This window comes from Dipodomys ordii, unplaced genomic scaffold, assembly GCF_000151885.1.
Source record: "Dipodomys ordii isolate 6190 unplaced genomic scaffold, Dord_2.0 Scaffold34, whole genome shotgun sequence".
In the NCBI taxonomy this organism is placed as follows: domain Eukaryota; kingdom Metazoa; phylum Chordata; class Mammalia; order Rodentia; family Heteromyidae; genus Dipodomys; species Dipodomys ordii.
The window spans coordinates 14,964,671-14,980,825 of NW_012267250.1; the positions used below are offsets into that span (position 1 = coordinate 14,964,671).

The 16,155-nt window shown below is 43.0% G+C and overlaps 1 protein-coding gene across 1 annotated transcript in view; it reads left to right on the forward strand.

Annotated features, from left to right (window-relative positions):
• Positions 1–8,738: 8,738 nt before the first annotated feature.
• Hkdc1 (hexokinase domain containing 1) overlaps positions 8,739–16,155 on the forward strand; it is a 38,548-nt gene continuing 31,131 nt past the window's right edge. The window contains exons 1-2 of the mRNA XM_013017060.1: positions 8,739–8,801; positions 15,272–15,434. Coding sequence (XP_012872514.1) covers positions 8,739–8,801; positions 15,272–15,434 — 226 coding nt within the window. The remainder of the gene's footprint in view (positions 8,802–15,271; positions 15,435–16,155) is intronic.

Here is a 16,155-nt window from a genome sequence, read left to right on the forward strand (position 1 = left end):
GTGGTAGAGCGCTCGCCTTGAGCTGAAGAGCTGAGGGACAGCGCCCAGGCCCAGAGTTCAAGCCCCACGACCGACAAAAAAAAAAAAAAGAACAAAAAAATTTTAAGCTGGGTGCCAGTAGCTTGCACCTGTAATCCTAGCTACTCAGGAGGCTGAGATCTGAGGATTGAGGTCCAAAGCCAGCCTGGGGCAGGAAAGTTTGTGAGATTTTCATTTCCAATTAATCACCAGAAAACCGGAAGTGGCTCTGTGGCTCAAGGGGTAGAGCACTTGCCTTGAGCTGAAGAGATGAGGTACAGCAGCCAGGCCCAGAGTTCAAGCTCCATGACTGACAAAAAAAAAAAGAATGGCTTAAGTGAGGCTGTAGTTAAGATAAGAAGTGGAAAGCTTGCATAATGTGCATAGGCCCTAGGTTCAATTTGTAGCACTAAAATAAAATAATTTGGTTTATACATGCAAATTAAAATTAATGTGCAGAAATGTGGCTTACAAAGAGTTTGATTTTTTTTTCGCAATACTGGGGATTAAACTTGTAGTCTTGCATTTGCTAAGCGAGTACTTGCCAGTTGAACCATGCTGCCAAGTTCTTTTTGCTTTTAGTTTGTTTTTCTGAGAGAGTATCACACTTTTGCTTAGGCAGGCTTTGGACCTGGATCCTCCTACCACTGCTTTCTGAGAAGCTGGGATAATAGATGTGTACCACCGAGCCTGGCCTCCCTCTTCAGAAGTCTAGTTACATTCTACCTCTTTGAGGTAAAGTTTCTACTTAAATTATTTGGATTTTCTGCATGGGAGACTTATATTTTTCTTTGTATTTCTATAATTTAGTCAACTATTATGTCAATATAGGCTAAGGAAAGTTTGTTTTAATACTATCTATTTATATTTATTTATTTATTTATTTATTTTGTTGGTTGTGGGGCTGGAACTCTGGGCCTGGGTGCTGTCCCTCAGTTCTTCAGCTCAAGGCAAGTGCTCTACCACTTGAGCCACAGTGCCACTTCAGGTTTTCTCGTGGTTTATTGGAGATTAGAGTCTCATGGACTTTTCCTGCCCAGACTAGCTTTGAACTGAGATCCTCAGATCTCAGCCTTCTGAGTAGCTAGGATTACAGGCGTGAGCCACCGGCGCCCTGTGAGAGTTTATTTTTATACTTTGGGTTCTAATCCAATAACGCTTTATTTTCTTGCTCAAATTGAACAAAGAACTTTTAGGAACTCTTTCTGTTGGTTCTTGTGTCTTTGATAACCTTATCATTTTTGTGTTTTGTTTCTTACATCATTTCCTTACTTCTGTAGAAGCAAAGGAAAACTTCTCTTTTACCCTTTGAAGGTTTGCTGGAATGAAGTGATAGTAGACAGAATAATAGGAGAGGGAGGTATATGTCTATTGTGCATGGGACTGTCATAAGACTGTGGTGACTTAATAATGCGGTGATGTTCAGATGCTAGGACACTCATTTTAATAAGGAGATGGGGAATGGGACCGTTTGGGTGAGTAGTAAATGATTTTAGTGAATGAGTGGTCCTAATGCTCAGATAATAGTAAATGATTCTCTCTGGTTGTTGAATGGCCTGAAGAGATGGACAGTAATAGCTTACAACCAAAATCCTTCTAGCTTTTGTTACATTCTTTAGTCTTTCTTTCTTACAGAGATGAGCTTACTTGATAAGAACTCTGGGAAGGTAGAAAAGGTAAATGCTCCTTTGATGTGTTGGCTGTTAGGCAGATACAGAATATCATAGTAGGGCTGGGAAGGTGGTTCAGTGGTAGAGCCTTGCCTTGCATGCATGAGGCCCTGGGTTCGATTCTTCAGCACCACATAAGCAAAAAGAAAAGGGCCGGAAGTGGTGCTGTGGCTCAAGTGGTACAGCGCTAGCCTTGAGTTGAAGAGCTGAGGGACAGTGCCCAGGCCTAGAGTTCAGGCCCCATGACCGGACCCAAAAAAAAAAAAAAAAGAATGTCAGAGTAAAGCTTTTCCCAGTATTTGTAGCTTTCCAGATTTAAATTAATTTAAAGTAAATTTAATTTGAAATGATAACAGGTTAGGGTACCTGACTCTTTCACATCACAGTGATATATTTATGGTTTGGGTTGGTTTTGTTGTTGTTGCTGCTATTGTTTGTTTGTTTTCAGAATGTTGGAAACCATAATCTGGCCACTACATGTGCTTGTTGCTCTGGGGAAATATATACATTAATCTATGTACATAGATCCCACTACTTAGCCGTCTATGTAAAGCTAAACACGAGTTTATATTGATGTCCAGTAACACAGCCCATTCCAGCCTTCTCTCTTGCTTGTCTGAATTCTCTCATTTCATCAGCACAAAACTTACCTCCTACTATCTACCATCTGTTTACTTGATTATTTGGTGCCAGTGTCCATGGCTAATGTTTTCAGAATTGGTGGGTCATACTTTTTTGGCAAACAGCTTTATCATGGCTCAACTTTTAGCCAAGCAAGAGTTCAAAGCCCCAAGTTCAAGCCCCATACTAGCACACACACACACACACACACGCACACACACGCACACACACACACACACACACACACACACACACACCAAAGAAAAAACTGCAATAACTTTATCAACCAACCAAAGTATGGTGCTACATGTAGCTCCTTTTGCTTTCTGACTTACTGACTCCACATAAACATTAGCTAGGTTGGCACCTGTTCTCCCCCCTCAATTAGTTAGGCTACTTTATATGTTGGTAATACCAACATATTCTTTTTCTTTCTTTCTTTCTTTTCTTTTTTTGTAATAGTATTGGAGCTTGAACTCAGATCCTGAGCATTATCCTCTAGTTTTTTCACTGAAGACTGGCACTTTACTTCTTGAGACACAGCTCTATGTCCAGCTTTTTGCTAGTTAATTGGAGGTGAGAATCTCACAGACTTTACTGCCCTGTTTGGCTTTGAATTGTGATCCTCAGAACTCAGCTGCCCAAGTAGCTAGGATTACAGATATGGGCTACTGACACCCAGCCAACATTAGATTCTTTGGTCACAGTTTGTGTTGCATCTCTAATCTGATTTTTTTTTAATTCATGAGGGATCAAGTGGTAGAGCACTTACCCGGCATATAAGGCCCTGGGATTGATCATCATTATCATCATCAACAACAAATACACACACACACACACACACACACACACACACACACACACACACACACACACACACACACACACACCTCTGTGCTGTAAAGTTCTCTGTCTTCATTTTTTCCAGTATCATACAGAATCATTCACCACCCTAATCTTCCCAGCCCCCAGGCTTATCTAACCTCTGCTCTCTCCAGACCCCTGGCTACCACTGACCTGCTTTCTGTTCCTATAGTTTTGCTTTATTCACAAGGCAAGCTTTACATTTTCTATTGGAGGCCATTTAGTTTTACCAGGGGAAAAAGAAGATTCTCAGGGAGGGTAGAAAGGGATGCTCTTGGATAGGTGTCAGGAGGAGACTAAATAGAAAAACTTAGTTCAGGGCTCATTGTTTGAGGTGAAGGGTTCATTTGGTTGCCCTATTTCATTCTTTTTTTTTTTTTTTCATTTTTCAGGCAGGAAAAGAAGTTCATTTACCGATCTGCTGCCCCCACCATGTATGGTGGAAAAGCATGTCTGACAAGGAAAGGGGGAGGGAAAAGTGCCCTATTTTGTTTTGACTCTTCACTCCCACCTTCCATGGTGCCTGCTGACCCCAGGGCCCAGAGCTACTAGATTCAGTGTCACCAAAGAATAAACATCTAGTCTCCTAGAAGGGCAAGAGGGGCCTGGCCTTGGAGTCTAATTGCTTCTTTTTGTATCTGTAGTTTTCTGAAATCTGTGGTTTTGTATTTGCAATGAGACCATCACTGAAAAATCCACAGTGCTTAGGATGTGGATGGAGTGCAACTTTCTAACAATTATTCAATGTACCAGCACCATATGTACAGTCAGAGTATTATCCATAACTTGAAATAACAGGGAGTAGATTACATGATTGTCACAAAAATCACTGCTGTTCACATGAATATTGCTCTCCAAAAATTAGATCTTCCTTCTTCCTTCTTACTCTTCACCTCAAATACTATGGATTCTTTTTTTTTTTTTTTTGTTGGTCGTGAGGCTTGATCTCTGGGCTTGGGCACTGTCCCTCAGCTCTTCAGCTCAAGGAGACCGCTCTACTGATTGAGCCACAATGCCACTTCCGGTTTTCTAGTGGTTTATTGGAGATAAGAGTCTCACGGACTTTCCTTGCTCGGGCTGGCTTTGAACCGTGACCCTCAGATCTCAGCCTCCTGAGTAGCTAGGATTAAAATACTATGGATTCTTGATCCATTCTCCCCTAGCCACGTCTGGCTATTGCTAAAGACATGCCACCTCTCAACACATCCCAAGTTGTCACTTCATAATTTAATTTAATTAAGCATATCATGTGACCTTTTGGGGCTTTTTTGCTTTTGGGGGGCCATAGTGTATTTTCACAAAATTAAGGGCAGGGAAACACATGGTGGATCATAACAATGATACAGATACAACTGACCACACTGCAGAACTGAGAACCCTGTATCAACTATGCTGCATAATTTAACATTTTTGTTTTTGAAATTTCTTTCGATTTATTATTATTATTATTAACCATAGGTAATAAATCAGACAGGGTTACAAGACAGACTTCTCAAAAGTGTCCAAGCACTTAGATTCAGTGTTTCCTCTGCTAATATCTTACTTCTTCATCAGCTTTCTTTTTCCAAAATTGTATTAAGATCACTTATTGGTCACTATTTTCTGTTTCTCTATCCTCTTGGGTTTATCTCATAGTCAACCAGAAATCGCATTTTCTTTTAGAAGGTAGTTATTTTTGTGCAATTTGGATTAAATTTTGCTGATAAATGTTAAAATCCATACAAAATGCTTTTCCTTGTATGGCTTGTTTTCTTGACATGTATGTTTTGCAAATATAACTCTTAATGTACTGTTGGGAAAAAAGGTTGTATTATAAATTATTGACCTCCTCTGGGTTGGTAATAAATGTATAACATTGGCTAGCGGCATTCTTTTAAAACTTTCTGAAGTTAACATTTCTGTTGCATTTGTGGCTGCTTCCATGGAGACACCATAGTAACTGTAAGTACTGGCAGAGTTCGGAAGTTTCTACATTGATTTTTTTTTTTTTATGGACATTGGTTCTCACACACTCATTCTTTTGTGGCAAGTGAAATACCAACAAGTCACACTGATTTATGGACAAGTTAACTTCCCATTCAAAAGAATACTGTGCAGAATTCAAGATCTACTTGTTTAGTCATGGAAGCAGAACTTTTATGAAATTCCTCACTGTTCCTGTCATCCCCCAAAATCGATTCATGATTGTGTTGAACTGATTGGACCAAAAGGGCTGCGCACATGTTCTTGTTCTGAGAAAACAATTGGTCTGAGATGACAGAGGAGTTTGGTGAAAGGTCCCTGGACCAGTGAAGGTTTAGATTCAGGAGATGCAGTGAGCATGTCCAGTGTGGCACCTGCCTTCCTTTGTGTGACCTCATCAATTTGCCTTCATTGTCAGAGAGACCACTGAGGTGGCTATGAACCCCTTATACATGTGAACTTGACCTATCTTTCAGGACAGAGGGGCTGAAGTGAGAACCCAGGGCCCATGTGATTTCCAGGGCCTGTTCTACCTCAATCCCCTGATTTCCTCATGTCTTTCCTCAGGGTAGTCAGAGCCAGTGCACCACAGCATGACTCTGGAGCCAGATGCCTGCATCCTGACACATCCACCAGTGGAGCTTTGAGACTAAGTTTCTCCATCTCTAAAATGGGAAGAATGATAGTCATTTGGGGAATTAATACTATAAAGCACCAAGTAGGCACAGTGTTTGCTAAATCAGCAGAAAACTCTATTGGACTTTCTGGATTTCCTACCCTATTCAAGCAGATACAGGTAGGGGGGCATGACTCAAGCAGAATGCCTGCCTAGCAAGTAAGAAGTCGTGAGTTCAAACCCCAGTATTGACAAAGGGGAAAAAAAGCCAGACATTTTTGACTCATACCTGTAGTCTTAGCTACTCAGGAAGCTGAGATCTAAAGATTATGGTTTGAAGCCAGCAGGCCCTGAGTTCAAGCCCCAGGACTGACACCAAAACAAAAAGAGAGGTGGGGAGAGAGAGACAGACAGACAGACAGAGACAGAGAGAAAGAGAGAGGAGAGGGAGGGAGAGACGAAAGGGAGAAAGGGAGGGAGGAAAGGGAAAGAAAGGAAGAAAGAAAAAGAAAAAAGAAACGAGAGTCTCTTTTTACAGGAATAATCTGCTTTAGTTGAAACCACTTGTCAGTATTAACCCTTATGTATGCTCTAAAGTAAAACCTGAGTTGGTAAAACTTATACCTAGATATCTTTCAATAGCTCTACAGAGCTTTAATTAGGGTGAAATATTGCAAGAATTGAATTGGAAATAATCAGATAAGGAATGGTAAATTAATCTATTTTTATCTTGATTTTATAAAATGGGGGGGGTGAGGCTAGGTGAGTCCAAATGCACGTGATCCTTAGTAATCATTTAACTTCTTGGTGTAGCCTGCTAACTCACACCTGGAATGTAGATGCAGTGTGCTTAGATTAAAAATGGCCTGATGTTAACAGATGAAAAGCCCATGGTGTCAATGGGCTGATTAAAATTCCAAAGGCTGCCTGCCTGACTCCCACTGGCAAGGCTGAGATTCCAGAGAACTTTGGTTATGACTTAGTTTCCTTTCACCTAGGGACCATTGTGACTCCTTATCACCATGTCAGGTAAATCAATCCTAATCAATGCCTTGTGCATTGCAGAGGTAAAGTGAAGACAGGTGACACCAGCATTCTTAGGAAGGGGTCCTACCCTGGGATATTACCCTGGCCGGTTGAGGGAAGGGCACTACATTCCTGTTTCAGAATACCAGTAGTTTTTTCCTACAGGGGAGCTGAATGGTTCGGAGAAGCAAAGGTTAACCTTTGTTTGCTTGTGAAATAAGTAAAGGAGTTAAAGCCATAGGTTGAGGGTTTAAACAGAGAGGATAGAGGTTTTCCTTACAGCAGGCTAGTACTTGGATCCGGACTCATTCTAATCAATTTTCTCCCCCATTCCCATTCCCTGATTTCAAGCCTAAGTTTGGTGAAGCAGCTGTTGGCCCATGCCAGCAATCCTTCATTGTTTTGATTAATAAGATTGTGCAGCAGAAAAGCAGACAAAGCTGAGGCTGTTAAGCTGACCAAGATAAGATTTTTTTGTGGGTGTATGTATGTGCCGGTACTGAGGGTTGAACTCAGGACCTCTCACTGTCTTGGCTTTTTTTGCTCAAGATTAGCACTTGACCATGTAGGACACACCTCCATCTCTGTCTTTTTACTGGTTTAATTGGAGACAAGAATTTTCTTCCCAGGCTGTGAAGATCTCAGCTCTTCAGAGCTCAGCCTCCTTGGCTGTGTAAACTACTGGTACCCAGCATTTGATCAATATTTGGAACATTAGAGTCAGGAATTTCTTTTCTAGGAAAACCTCTTCCCCTAAGGAAGCCTCTGTTGAAGTGATACAATGTTTCCCAAATAGATGAAATTCATAACCATAGGCAGGCAGAATGGTTCTGATATTTGTCAGTGGGCATTACATGGAAAAAGAAGAGTCTGCAAGCCAGTGTTAATGTATTAGTTATGAACTAGACTCTAGAATCACATTCTTGGGTTTGATTCCTGGTTGAAGCATTCACAAACTTTAGGAGTTTGAGTATGACACTTAACTTTTCTGGACCTCAATTTTTCATCTATAAAATGGGTCTAGTAAGTGTTCCATCCACGTTAGCTGCTGTTAACATAGTTCTTGATTTCTATAGACAGCCAGAGACTGTGGGAAAAGTGCAAAGTTTATCTTTCCCACACATGGGCTCCTCCCAGACCCTTCTCACATCAAGGATGATGAGTGAGATAAGCATGTGAACCAAAGATCATAGTGGCAAGAACTGTCTCCCCCCCCCCCGCCCCGGTATATTCCAAGTTTTCTCTCTGGCAGCTTCCTAGTGAGTCGTAGTAGTTTTCATTCATTTTTATACTTTTATTTTTCTGAGTCATCATTACCTGTGAAATAAGGGGTTGTATGGCTATGTCAATAGATAACCCTGTATTGATTGTTTTCCATTAGTTATGGGCTGTTAGTTAACACTGGTCACAAATGGAAGGGTTGGCCTGCACATTCTTGCACTCTTCTGGCCAGGGCACTGTTTAGTTTAATTGAGAGTTTCAGAGGGTTGGGGAGTCATGGAGTTATTTTACTGGGTAGAGGAAAAAAGGAGTAAATAGAGGAAAGCTGGCCACTAGAGATTTGCAGAGCAGATTGAAAGTTGGCTTTGTTTTGTGCCCAACTTCTCAGGAGATTTTCCTCGGCTGAGTGGGCTTGGTGGAGCACTAGCCTGAAAGTGTTGCTTAGCAACAAGATTTTGTGGCACCCGACTCTCAAATAGACAAGCAGCCCATCAATTCCCCGCCTCCCGGCCCACCGGCCCTCAGCTACTACTGCAATCTCCTGTTAGATAATTAAGTGTGTGGCAGAGGGAGGGACAAGAGACCAGTAAAGTTTAATCATTGAACCAGACAGGCTAAAAGTATTTAGTCCACAGTGTCTATCTCCCAGCCTGAACAGGCAGTGTGTAGAGCTCTGGACACGGAAGAGCAAACTTCACAGAACTCTTCGCCCATCTCAGGAGAAACCGAACTTGGGGAAGATGTTTGCGGTCCACTTGCTGGCGTTTTACTTCACCAAGCTGAAAGAAGATCAGATCAAAAAGGTAAGGATGCTGAAGCTGAGACATGCCCCGACCCTTCCCCTCTGACAGAACCAAATGCTTTCCTGACTGTACCAGAAAGGATTGAGAGGCTTCAGGTGGCACTTGGTAGAGAGCTCGCCAGACCTGTGCAAGGTGCTGGGGTCAGAAACCCCAGCAAATTTAAGAGACCTTATTAGAAAAGGTATCAAGGGCTAGTGACACACTCAGGAGGAAGAGGAAGCGAAGCTCATACACCCCTGGGCTTTGCAGTACTGTCTCAAACCAACCTTGAGTTTTAGTCCAAACTTCCAATGATATCAGGTGTGGAACAAGATAAAGAAAGGATTCAGAAAGCTTGAAGAGCTTTGTGCTCAATTCAGGAATTTGGGTAGGGGGGACAGCCAAATAGGAGAGTCATTTGTAAGGAAGTTTTATGAACCTTTGAGCCAGACTTGACGATTTATATATTTAAAAGCATATAAAACATGGACATTAACAGCAATGTGCCATTTAGTTTGATTATTTGTTTGTTTGAAATGGGAGTTTCTCTCTGTGTATATGGGCTATGCTGGCCTTGAGCTATTATGTCTAAATAATCCATCTGCCTCAACCTTCTGAGTAGCTAGGATTACAGGGGTGTACCACTGTGCTTGGCTGGTATGTGAGGTTTGGGGGTTGTTTTGTTTTTGGTAGTGCTAGGATTTGAATGGAGATAATGAGTTTTAATATATGATAATTGAAATACTTGTTATTATCATGGGCTGTTTGCCAATTGAAAGCTTTATTTTGTCACTTTGCTTCAGAAACCTATCTAGAAAAAAATGGTACCAAGTTGTGTTAGTTTACTGGGGAATCAGGATCCCCTCCTGGCAGCTGAAATGAGGCCAACCTGTCTCACTAGTCCCAAGTGACCAAGTAGTCCAAGCACTTAACGTCTCTCAATTGATAGGTAACAGAAATCTGCTTGGTAGATAGACTCAGCCCAGACCACCCAGGTCTTTAAAGTAAAAAATGAGGATTGAACTTCAACCAGTGGATATCTCTTTTAGCCTTCTTCCTTTTCAACGAGAGAGGATGACTTTCTAGGTTTCAGAGTAAGAGGTGTGGCCTCTTCTAGCCCCCAAGTGCTTCATGGGTAAACTTCCACTCATTCTATTCACTAGAGTTAAGAGTTGCAGCATACTTAAGAATATAAATCAGCCAAGCCTCTGTGGCTCACACATGCAATCCTAGCTACTCAGGAGGCTAAAATCTACTGATTGAGCTTTGAAGGCAGCTCTGGCAGGAAAATCTATATAAGACTCTTATCTCTAATTAATCACCAAAAAACTGAAAGTGGAACTGTGGCTCAAGTTGTAGAGTGCTAGCCTGGGGCAAAAAAAAAAAAGAGCTTAGGAACAGCACCCAGGTCCTGATGTCAAGCCCCAAGACCAACAAACGCGCGCACCAACAAACGCGCGCACACACACACACACATACTCTCTCTCTCTCTCTCTCTCTCTTTCTCTCTCTCTCTCTCTCTCAATCACTCACTCACTCACTCATGCGTGCATGTTGTAAGTTTTAGTCATTGATTCATGAGTCCTTTATTGGCTAAGGAGGCAAAAATGTACTGTAGGACTTACTTTGTTACTAATGTGCCTAGGAAAGGTGCAATCTCTGTGTCTCTCCCACCCAGTGGGAACCATTAGTACCCTGAGAGAAGTTGGGTTCTGCAAAGTTAGTTTCCTTGGTGCCTTCCTTGGTGGTTGGCCTTTCCTTCTACCAGGATAAGGTGGGACCTGTTTGTCTACCAGCCCAGATGTGTGCTCCACTCATGTGTTTCAGATCCTTCTAGAAGGAGGGTCAGCCTTTGTCAAACCTGGAGTCTCCCTGTGGGAGAGAGGAAAGTAAGGAGTAGTTTGTAGACACCCGAATCAAAGGCCCAGCAGGTCTCTGGAGAACTGGGGGAGGCTAGTTTATGGCGGCTTGTCTGAGTCACAGCTTCTGAGAACATTCCTCCATGTAGCAAGTACACACCTGGTCAAAGGCACAGCATGTTCCCCGACTGGGGTCAGGTGGCTAGCGCCTGACTGTGTGCTTCCTGTCTTGGGAAATGTCAAGATGCTAGGCCATACTTACCCGTGAGAGTTCCGGTTAGATCCTGGGACAGTGTTCTACAATATCCCAATATTAACATTAAGACAAAAGGAAAAAAACATGAAAGAGAGAAACCACTCTGACAATTTCTTTTCAGTTCAATATATTGACATTATTTGACCTATTGGAAACACTGGGCCAAGCCTGGTCACTGACCTGCAGATTACCCATCCATCAGAGCAGGCCTGGTTGGCTTTCCGTGTGTGTTTTTTACAGTGTAGTAAGTCAACATTACAGAAAGTGGGAGCCTCACTTTTAATCAGTTTCCCTCCAATTACTAACACTGTGCTGATGTGTTCCAACACTGATCTTTCGGTCTTTTTGGTTCTTGCAATTTATTGATAATGTGCTCTCATGTACTTCTGAATCTCCTTCTCCTCACTTATTATCATAATTATAATATTACTATATTATAATATACTGACCACTTGCCTACATTTCTCCCTCATCTTAATTCTCATTTTAATGTCTTTCTAATATTTATTTAAGTATATATGTATTATAATTTGTTCAACTTTTTCTGACTTGTAGGGCATTTGGATACTATAGAAACATTCTTTTGAACAACTAAAATATTATTCTATGTAAAGAGAGAACATTCAGGTTCAAAATTTTTACTGGGGGCTTGGAATGTGGCTTAGTGGTAAAGTGCTTGCCTAGCATACACAAAGCTTTGGGTTCAATTCCTCAGTACCACATAAATAGAAAAAGCCAGAAGTCGTGCTGTGGCCCAAGTGGTAGAGTGCTAGCCTTGAGCAAAAGAAGCCTAGGCACAGTGCCCGGGCCCTGCGTTCAAGCCCCAGGACTGGCAAGAGAAAAAAAAATTTACTGATGTATGTGTGTGTATGTATGCACACACGTGTGCATGTGTGTATTGGTAATGGAGCAGGAACTCAGGGTGTAGCCTCTTTCCCTTAGATTTTTCACTCTCTTTTTCCTGCCACTTGAGCCACAGCTCTACCACCAGCTTTTTGGTAGTTAATTGGAAATAAGAGTCTCACAGATTTCCCTGCCTTGCCTGGCTTTGAACTGCAGTCTTCAGTTCTCAGCCTCCCGAGTAGTTAGGATTACTAGCTACCAGCACCTGGCTAATTTTTATAGTTTTGACTCTAAAGATTAAGTGGCTCATGCCTGTAATACTAGGTACTCAGGAGGCTGAGATCTGAGGATTGAGGTTCAAAGCCAGCCCAGGCAATAAAGTCCATGACACTCTTCAATGAACCTCCAGAAAACCAGAAGTGACACTGTGGCTCAAGTGGTAGAATGCTCACCTTGCCCAGGCCTAGAGTTCAAGCCCCACAACAACAGAAAAAAAATCCAACTTTATGAACATTGGCATATGCTTATCATTCTCTGTATTTCAGCTATTTCCTGAAGTTAGATTCCAGTAATGAAATTGATAGGTCAAAAAGTGGAACCACTTTATGACTCAGTTCATCATATTAGACCTTTGGACTGACCTCCAAGGTCCCTTTTTAGCACCTGCATTCTCTAATTAAATAGGTCTGAGTTTTGAGGATTTTTTTTAACTTACTCTTTCAAATACTTGGGTGCTTTAAGCACGTAGGTGCAAGTTGGCTCTCCTGTTTAGACCTTATCTCCCATTCCAGAAGAGGCTTTGCTTTCCTGCAATTCAACCTACCTCCCTCAGCACAAGATGAGTGTCCTTGCTTACACTTGTCCCAATTCACCTGTTGGCATTGAAGATAGCTTACTATTAGTTTTTATTCTGTTTTCCCTTCCCTTAGGAAGTCACAAAGAATAAATAAGAAACTGTTATGTTGGCAACTTTAATTTCTTGCAAGAGCAGCAATAACTCAAGGTGCTACACGGTTCTTACACAGCAGACTCAACCACCATGACTTAAGCAGGAGGGTGATATGCTGTGATGCTTGGAGAAGCTCTTTGTGCTGGTGGGCTGAACAAAGATGATCAGTGGGCTCTGAGGTACTGACTGAGGGGCTTTGGCATGATGATAAAGGATCAGGTTTCGTTCCCACGTAGGGCATTCCACCCTTCCTCTGCCCCAATTACTCAGGTCACGTCCCTTCCATCCAGTTTACCCACTTGTGTGTGGCTGTGCCAACCAATTAGTCATACACAGTCTGGGCAGGAAGCCCTTAACGAAGCATGACCTGGTTACATCCTATCTCCTCCAGTACACTGAATGCTCAATTGTCCTTTAATGGTGTTTTGGCCTCTCTTTGCCCCCCCCCCCAAGTCCTCAGAACCATGGGGCCATTTCACTGGCTTGGATTCCCCTGTCCTCTGAAGCCTGGCTGAAGACATTGGTGATGCGAGCCCTTTGGTTTGGGTCTAGTTTGGCTATTGTGGATGGGGTTGCCACAAAGAGTTGTGAGTCAAAACCAGGCTGTGGAATGGGAGGTTTAGAGACTGCCCTGTATTGCTTGTTCTGCCACCTAACAATAGCTGTCAGGGTACTGTTTAGTGGTCCTGGGCCTTGCATTCCTCATCTCTCCCTCAAAGGGGTGTTGTACAGACTTGAGGAGGTAGACTGCATTCCTCTCTGGAATGTGCCTGGAACCACTCCCCCTGGTGACCTTCTTGAAGATGGGTGGAGAACGAGCTAATGCCTGACAGGGCCTCTCTTGTCCCATGGAGAACCCATTCCAATGAACCCTAACGAGCCCCGACCGCCACCAGAATCTGGCTGATAGCAGTATGGTGAGGATATTTTCTGCCATTCATCACATGACATGGAGCCATAAGTGGACTGAGTGGGCTGCAGGGATTTTATATAACTTCCTTCTTATTGGGGTAGTGGTCGTTTGGCCTCAACGTTTTAATTACTTGAATGACATCTGCTCTTTTTTAATTTTTTTAATTTTTATTTTATTTTATTTTTTTGTCCAGTCATGGGGCCTGAACTCTGGGCCTGGGCACTGTCCCTCAGCTCTTCAGCTCAAGGCTAGAGCTCTACCACTTGAGCCACAGCGCCACTTCTGGCTTTTTTCATTTTGCTTATGTGGTGCTGAGGAATCGAACCCAGGGCCTCAGGCATGCAAGGCAAGCACTCTACCACTGAGACACCTTCCCAGCCCCTCTTTTTTTTTTATTGTGAAAATACTGTACAGAGGGGTTACAATTACATGGGTAAGATAATGGGCACATTTCTTATCAAGCATTGTAGCCTCCTCCTTTGTTTCCCCTTCCCATCCCTTTATATCCTCTCCCTGCCTCCCCCCCAGCCCCCCCACCAAAGTTGTAAAGTTCGTTTTTCAACATAACGACTTGTACATCTCATTGTTGCAATGGGTCCTCCTGTATCCCTGTTTTAACAATTTGTTTTGTCCCTTCCCCTCCACATATACCAACATCATATATAGCAAAAGCAGGGTTTGTACCATGGGGGAGGGACATACAAGGCAACAAAGACATAATCTTATAAATATGTTAGAAACAATCGCATGAAATCTCTCTCTCTCTCTCTCTCTCTCTCTTTTTTTTTGTCAGTCGTGAGGCTTGAGCTCTAGGCCTGGGAGCTGTCCCTGAACAATTCGACATCTGCTCTTTTGCAATCTGAGGTGACTTTATAAATTAAACTTCTATATAGCAAAACTTTGTTTAAAGAACTTTGTTTAAAGAACTAGTATTTTAAAGATTGCAGTTGGAACTGGAATTTAGTTCTTATCTTCCTTGTAACCAGTAACAAAGGGAGATGTATTTGGATTTTTTTTAATGTTTGTAATCCTAGTGACTTTGGAGGCTAAGATTTCTGAGGATCCAGATTTGAAGCTGGCCGAGGCAGAAACATCTGTGAAGTACTTCCAAATTTCCAATTAACTAGCAAAAAGCTGAAAGTGGAAGCATGTTTTAAGTGATAGAGCACCATCCTTGAGCAAAAAACCAAATGAGAGCATGAGGCCCTGAGTTGAGGCCCCATAACTGGCACCAAAACCAAAAACCAAACAACAATTTGAACGCGATGGCATGTTAAACTAAGTGTGATGGGATATACCCCAAACCCCAGGGTTCAGGCCAAGGCAGGAGGATCTTGGGGCTACCTAGTAAGACCCTGTCAAAAAATCTTCCATGCTTAGGAATTTAAGATTCAAGATTCAGCTAGTGGAGAGACAGCAGCACAGCAGAGAAGACCCTGAAGTGGAATTTGAAACCTCAAATCCTTCCCATCCCCAAGACCCTCTGTCCCATCCGTTTGCCATTCACAGCCTTCCTTTCTGTCCTCCTCCTGGCTTGCTGAGGGACCAGGAAGGAGCCTTGGGGCCTTGACATCAAGAGGCTGTCCACAGAGTCAGCAGCGCAGCTTCAAGGTGGGCCTGGAGGGCAGACATTGTCAGCAGCCACCCTGCTCACCCTGGTGTCTGTTCCAGGTGGACAGGTTCCTGTATCACATGCGGCTTTCTGACGAGATCCTTTTGGACATCATGGCGCGGTTCCAGGCTGAAATGGAGAAGGGCCTAGGGAAGGACACCAACCCCACAGCTTCTGTGAAGATGCTACCCACTTTTGTCAGGGCCATTCCAGATGGCTCAGGTGAGTGAGGGGCACTGTGGCTGCCAGGGCTTCCGATAGCTCCTTGGCTGACACATCCTTGATAATCTGTTCTTTAATCTGTCCCTGCATCTCTATCCACATTCCCTCTCTTGCCCTACTCTCTCTCCTTCAGCCTCACTGAACTCCTTCGGTTCCACAGATGAGGTACCTTACTCCCTCCTTCTTGCTCTAGCAAGAAGGTTGGCTTTTCAAGAATAGCCTAGAGATCTCGTAGTGCCTGTATCTGGGACATGTCTCCAGCTGGGTTGAGCTTGTTAGGGGTTGGTTAGAGCCCTTGTGGATGAGGGTTCCTCCAGGTTGACAGCCCCAGGAGGCCAGGACCTTATTCAGCAGTGTTCCTCATCTCTGACCTGTACTAGACCATGATGTGTATGCAATGAGCAAGTGACATCACTGGAGGTCTACATTCTAGGCTGCAGATAGTAAGTCATGGAAAGAAGCATGTAGAGTGGGAGCAGTATAAAATAAAAATTCTAAAAACCTGGGTTCTAGGTTCAGCTCTGTCGCTCCTTAGTGACCTCAGGCAAGTGTTTGACCTTGGTTTCTCCAGCTGTAAAATGGGAGAGTTGGCCTAGGTACTGTGTTTCTATTGCTGTATTCAACTCTTGAACATGGGCCCTGGATCTCAAAGGTAGTCAGCTGGGATCAGCTCACAGACCTGGCATCTGTACTTGGACTTGCATTCTTCATTTACCTGAGC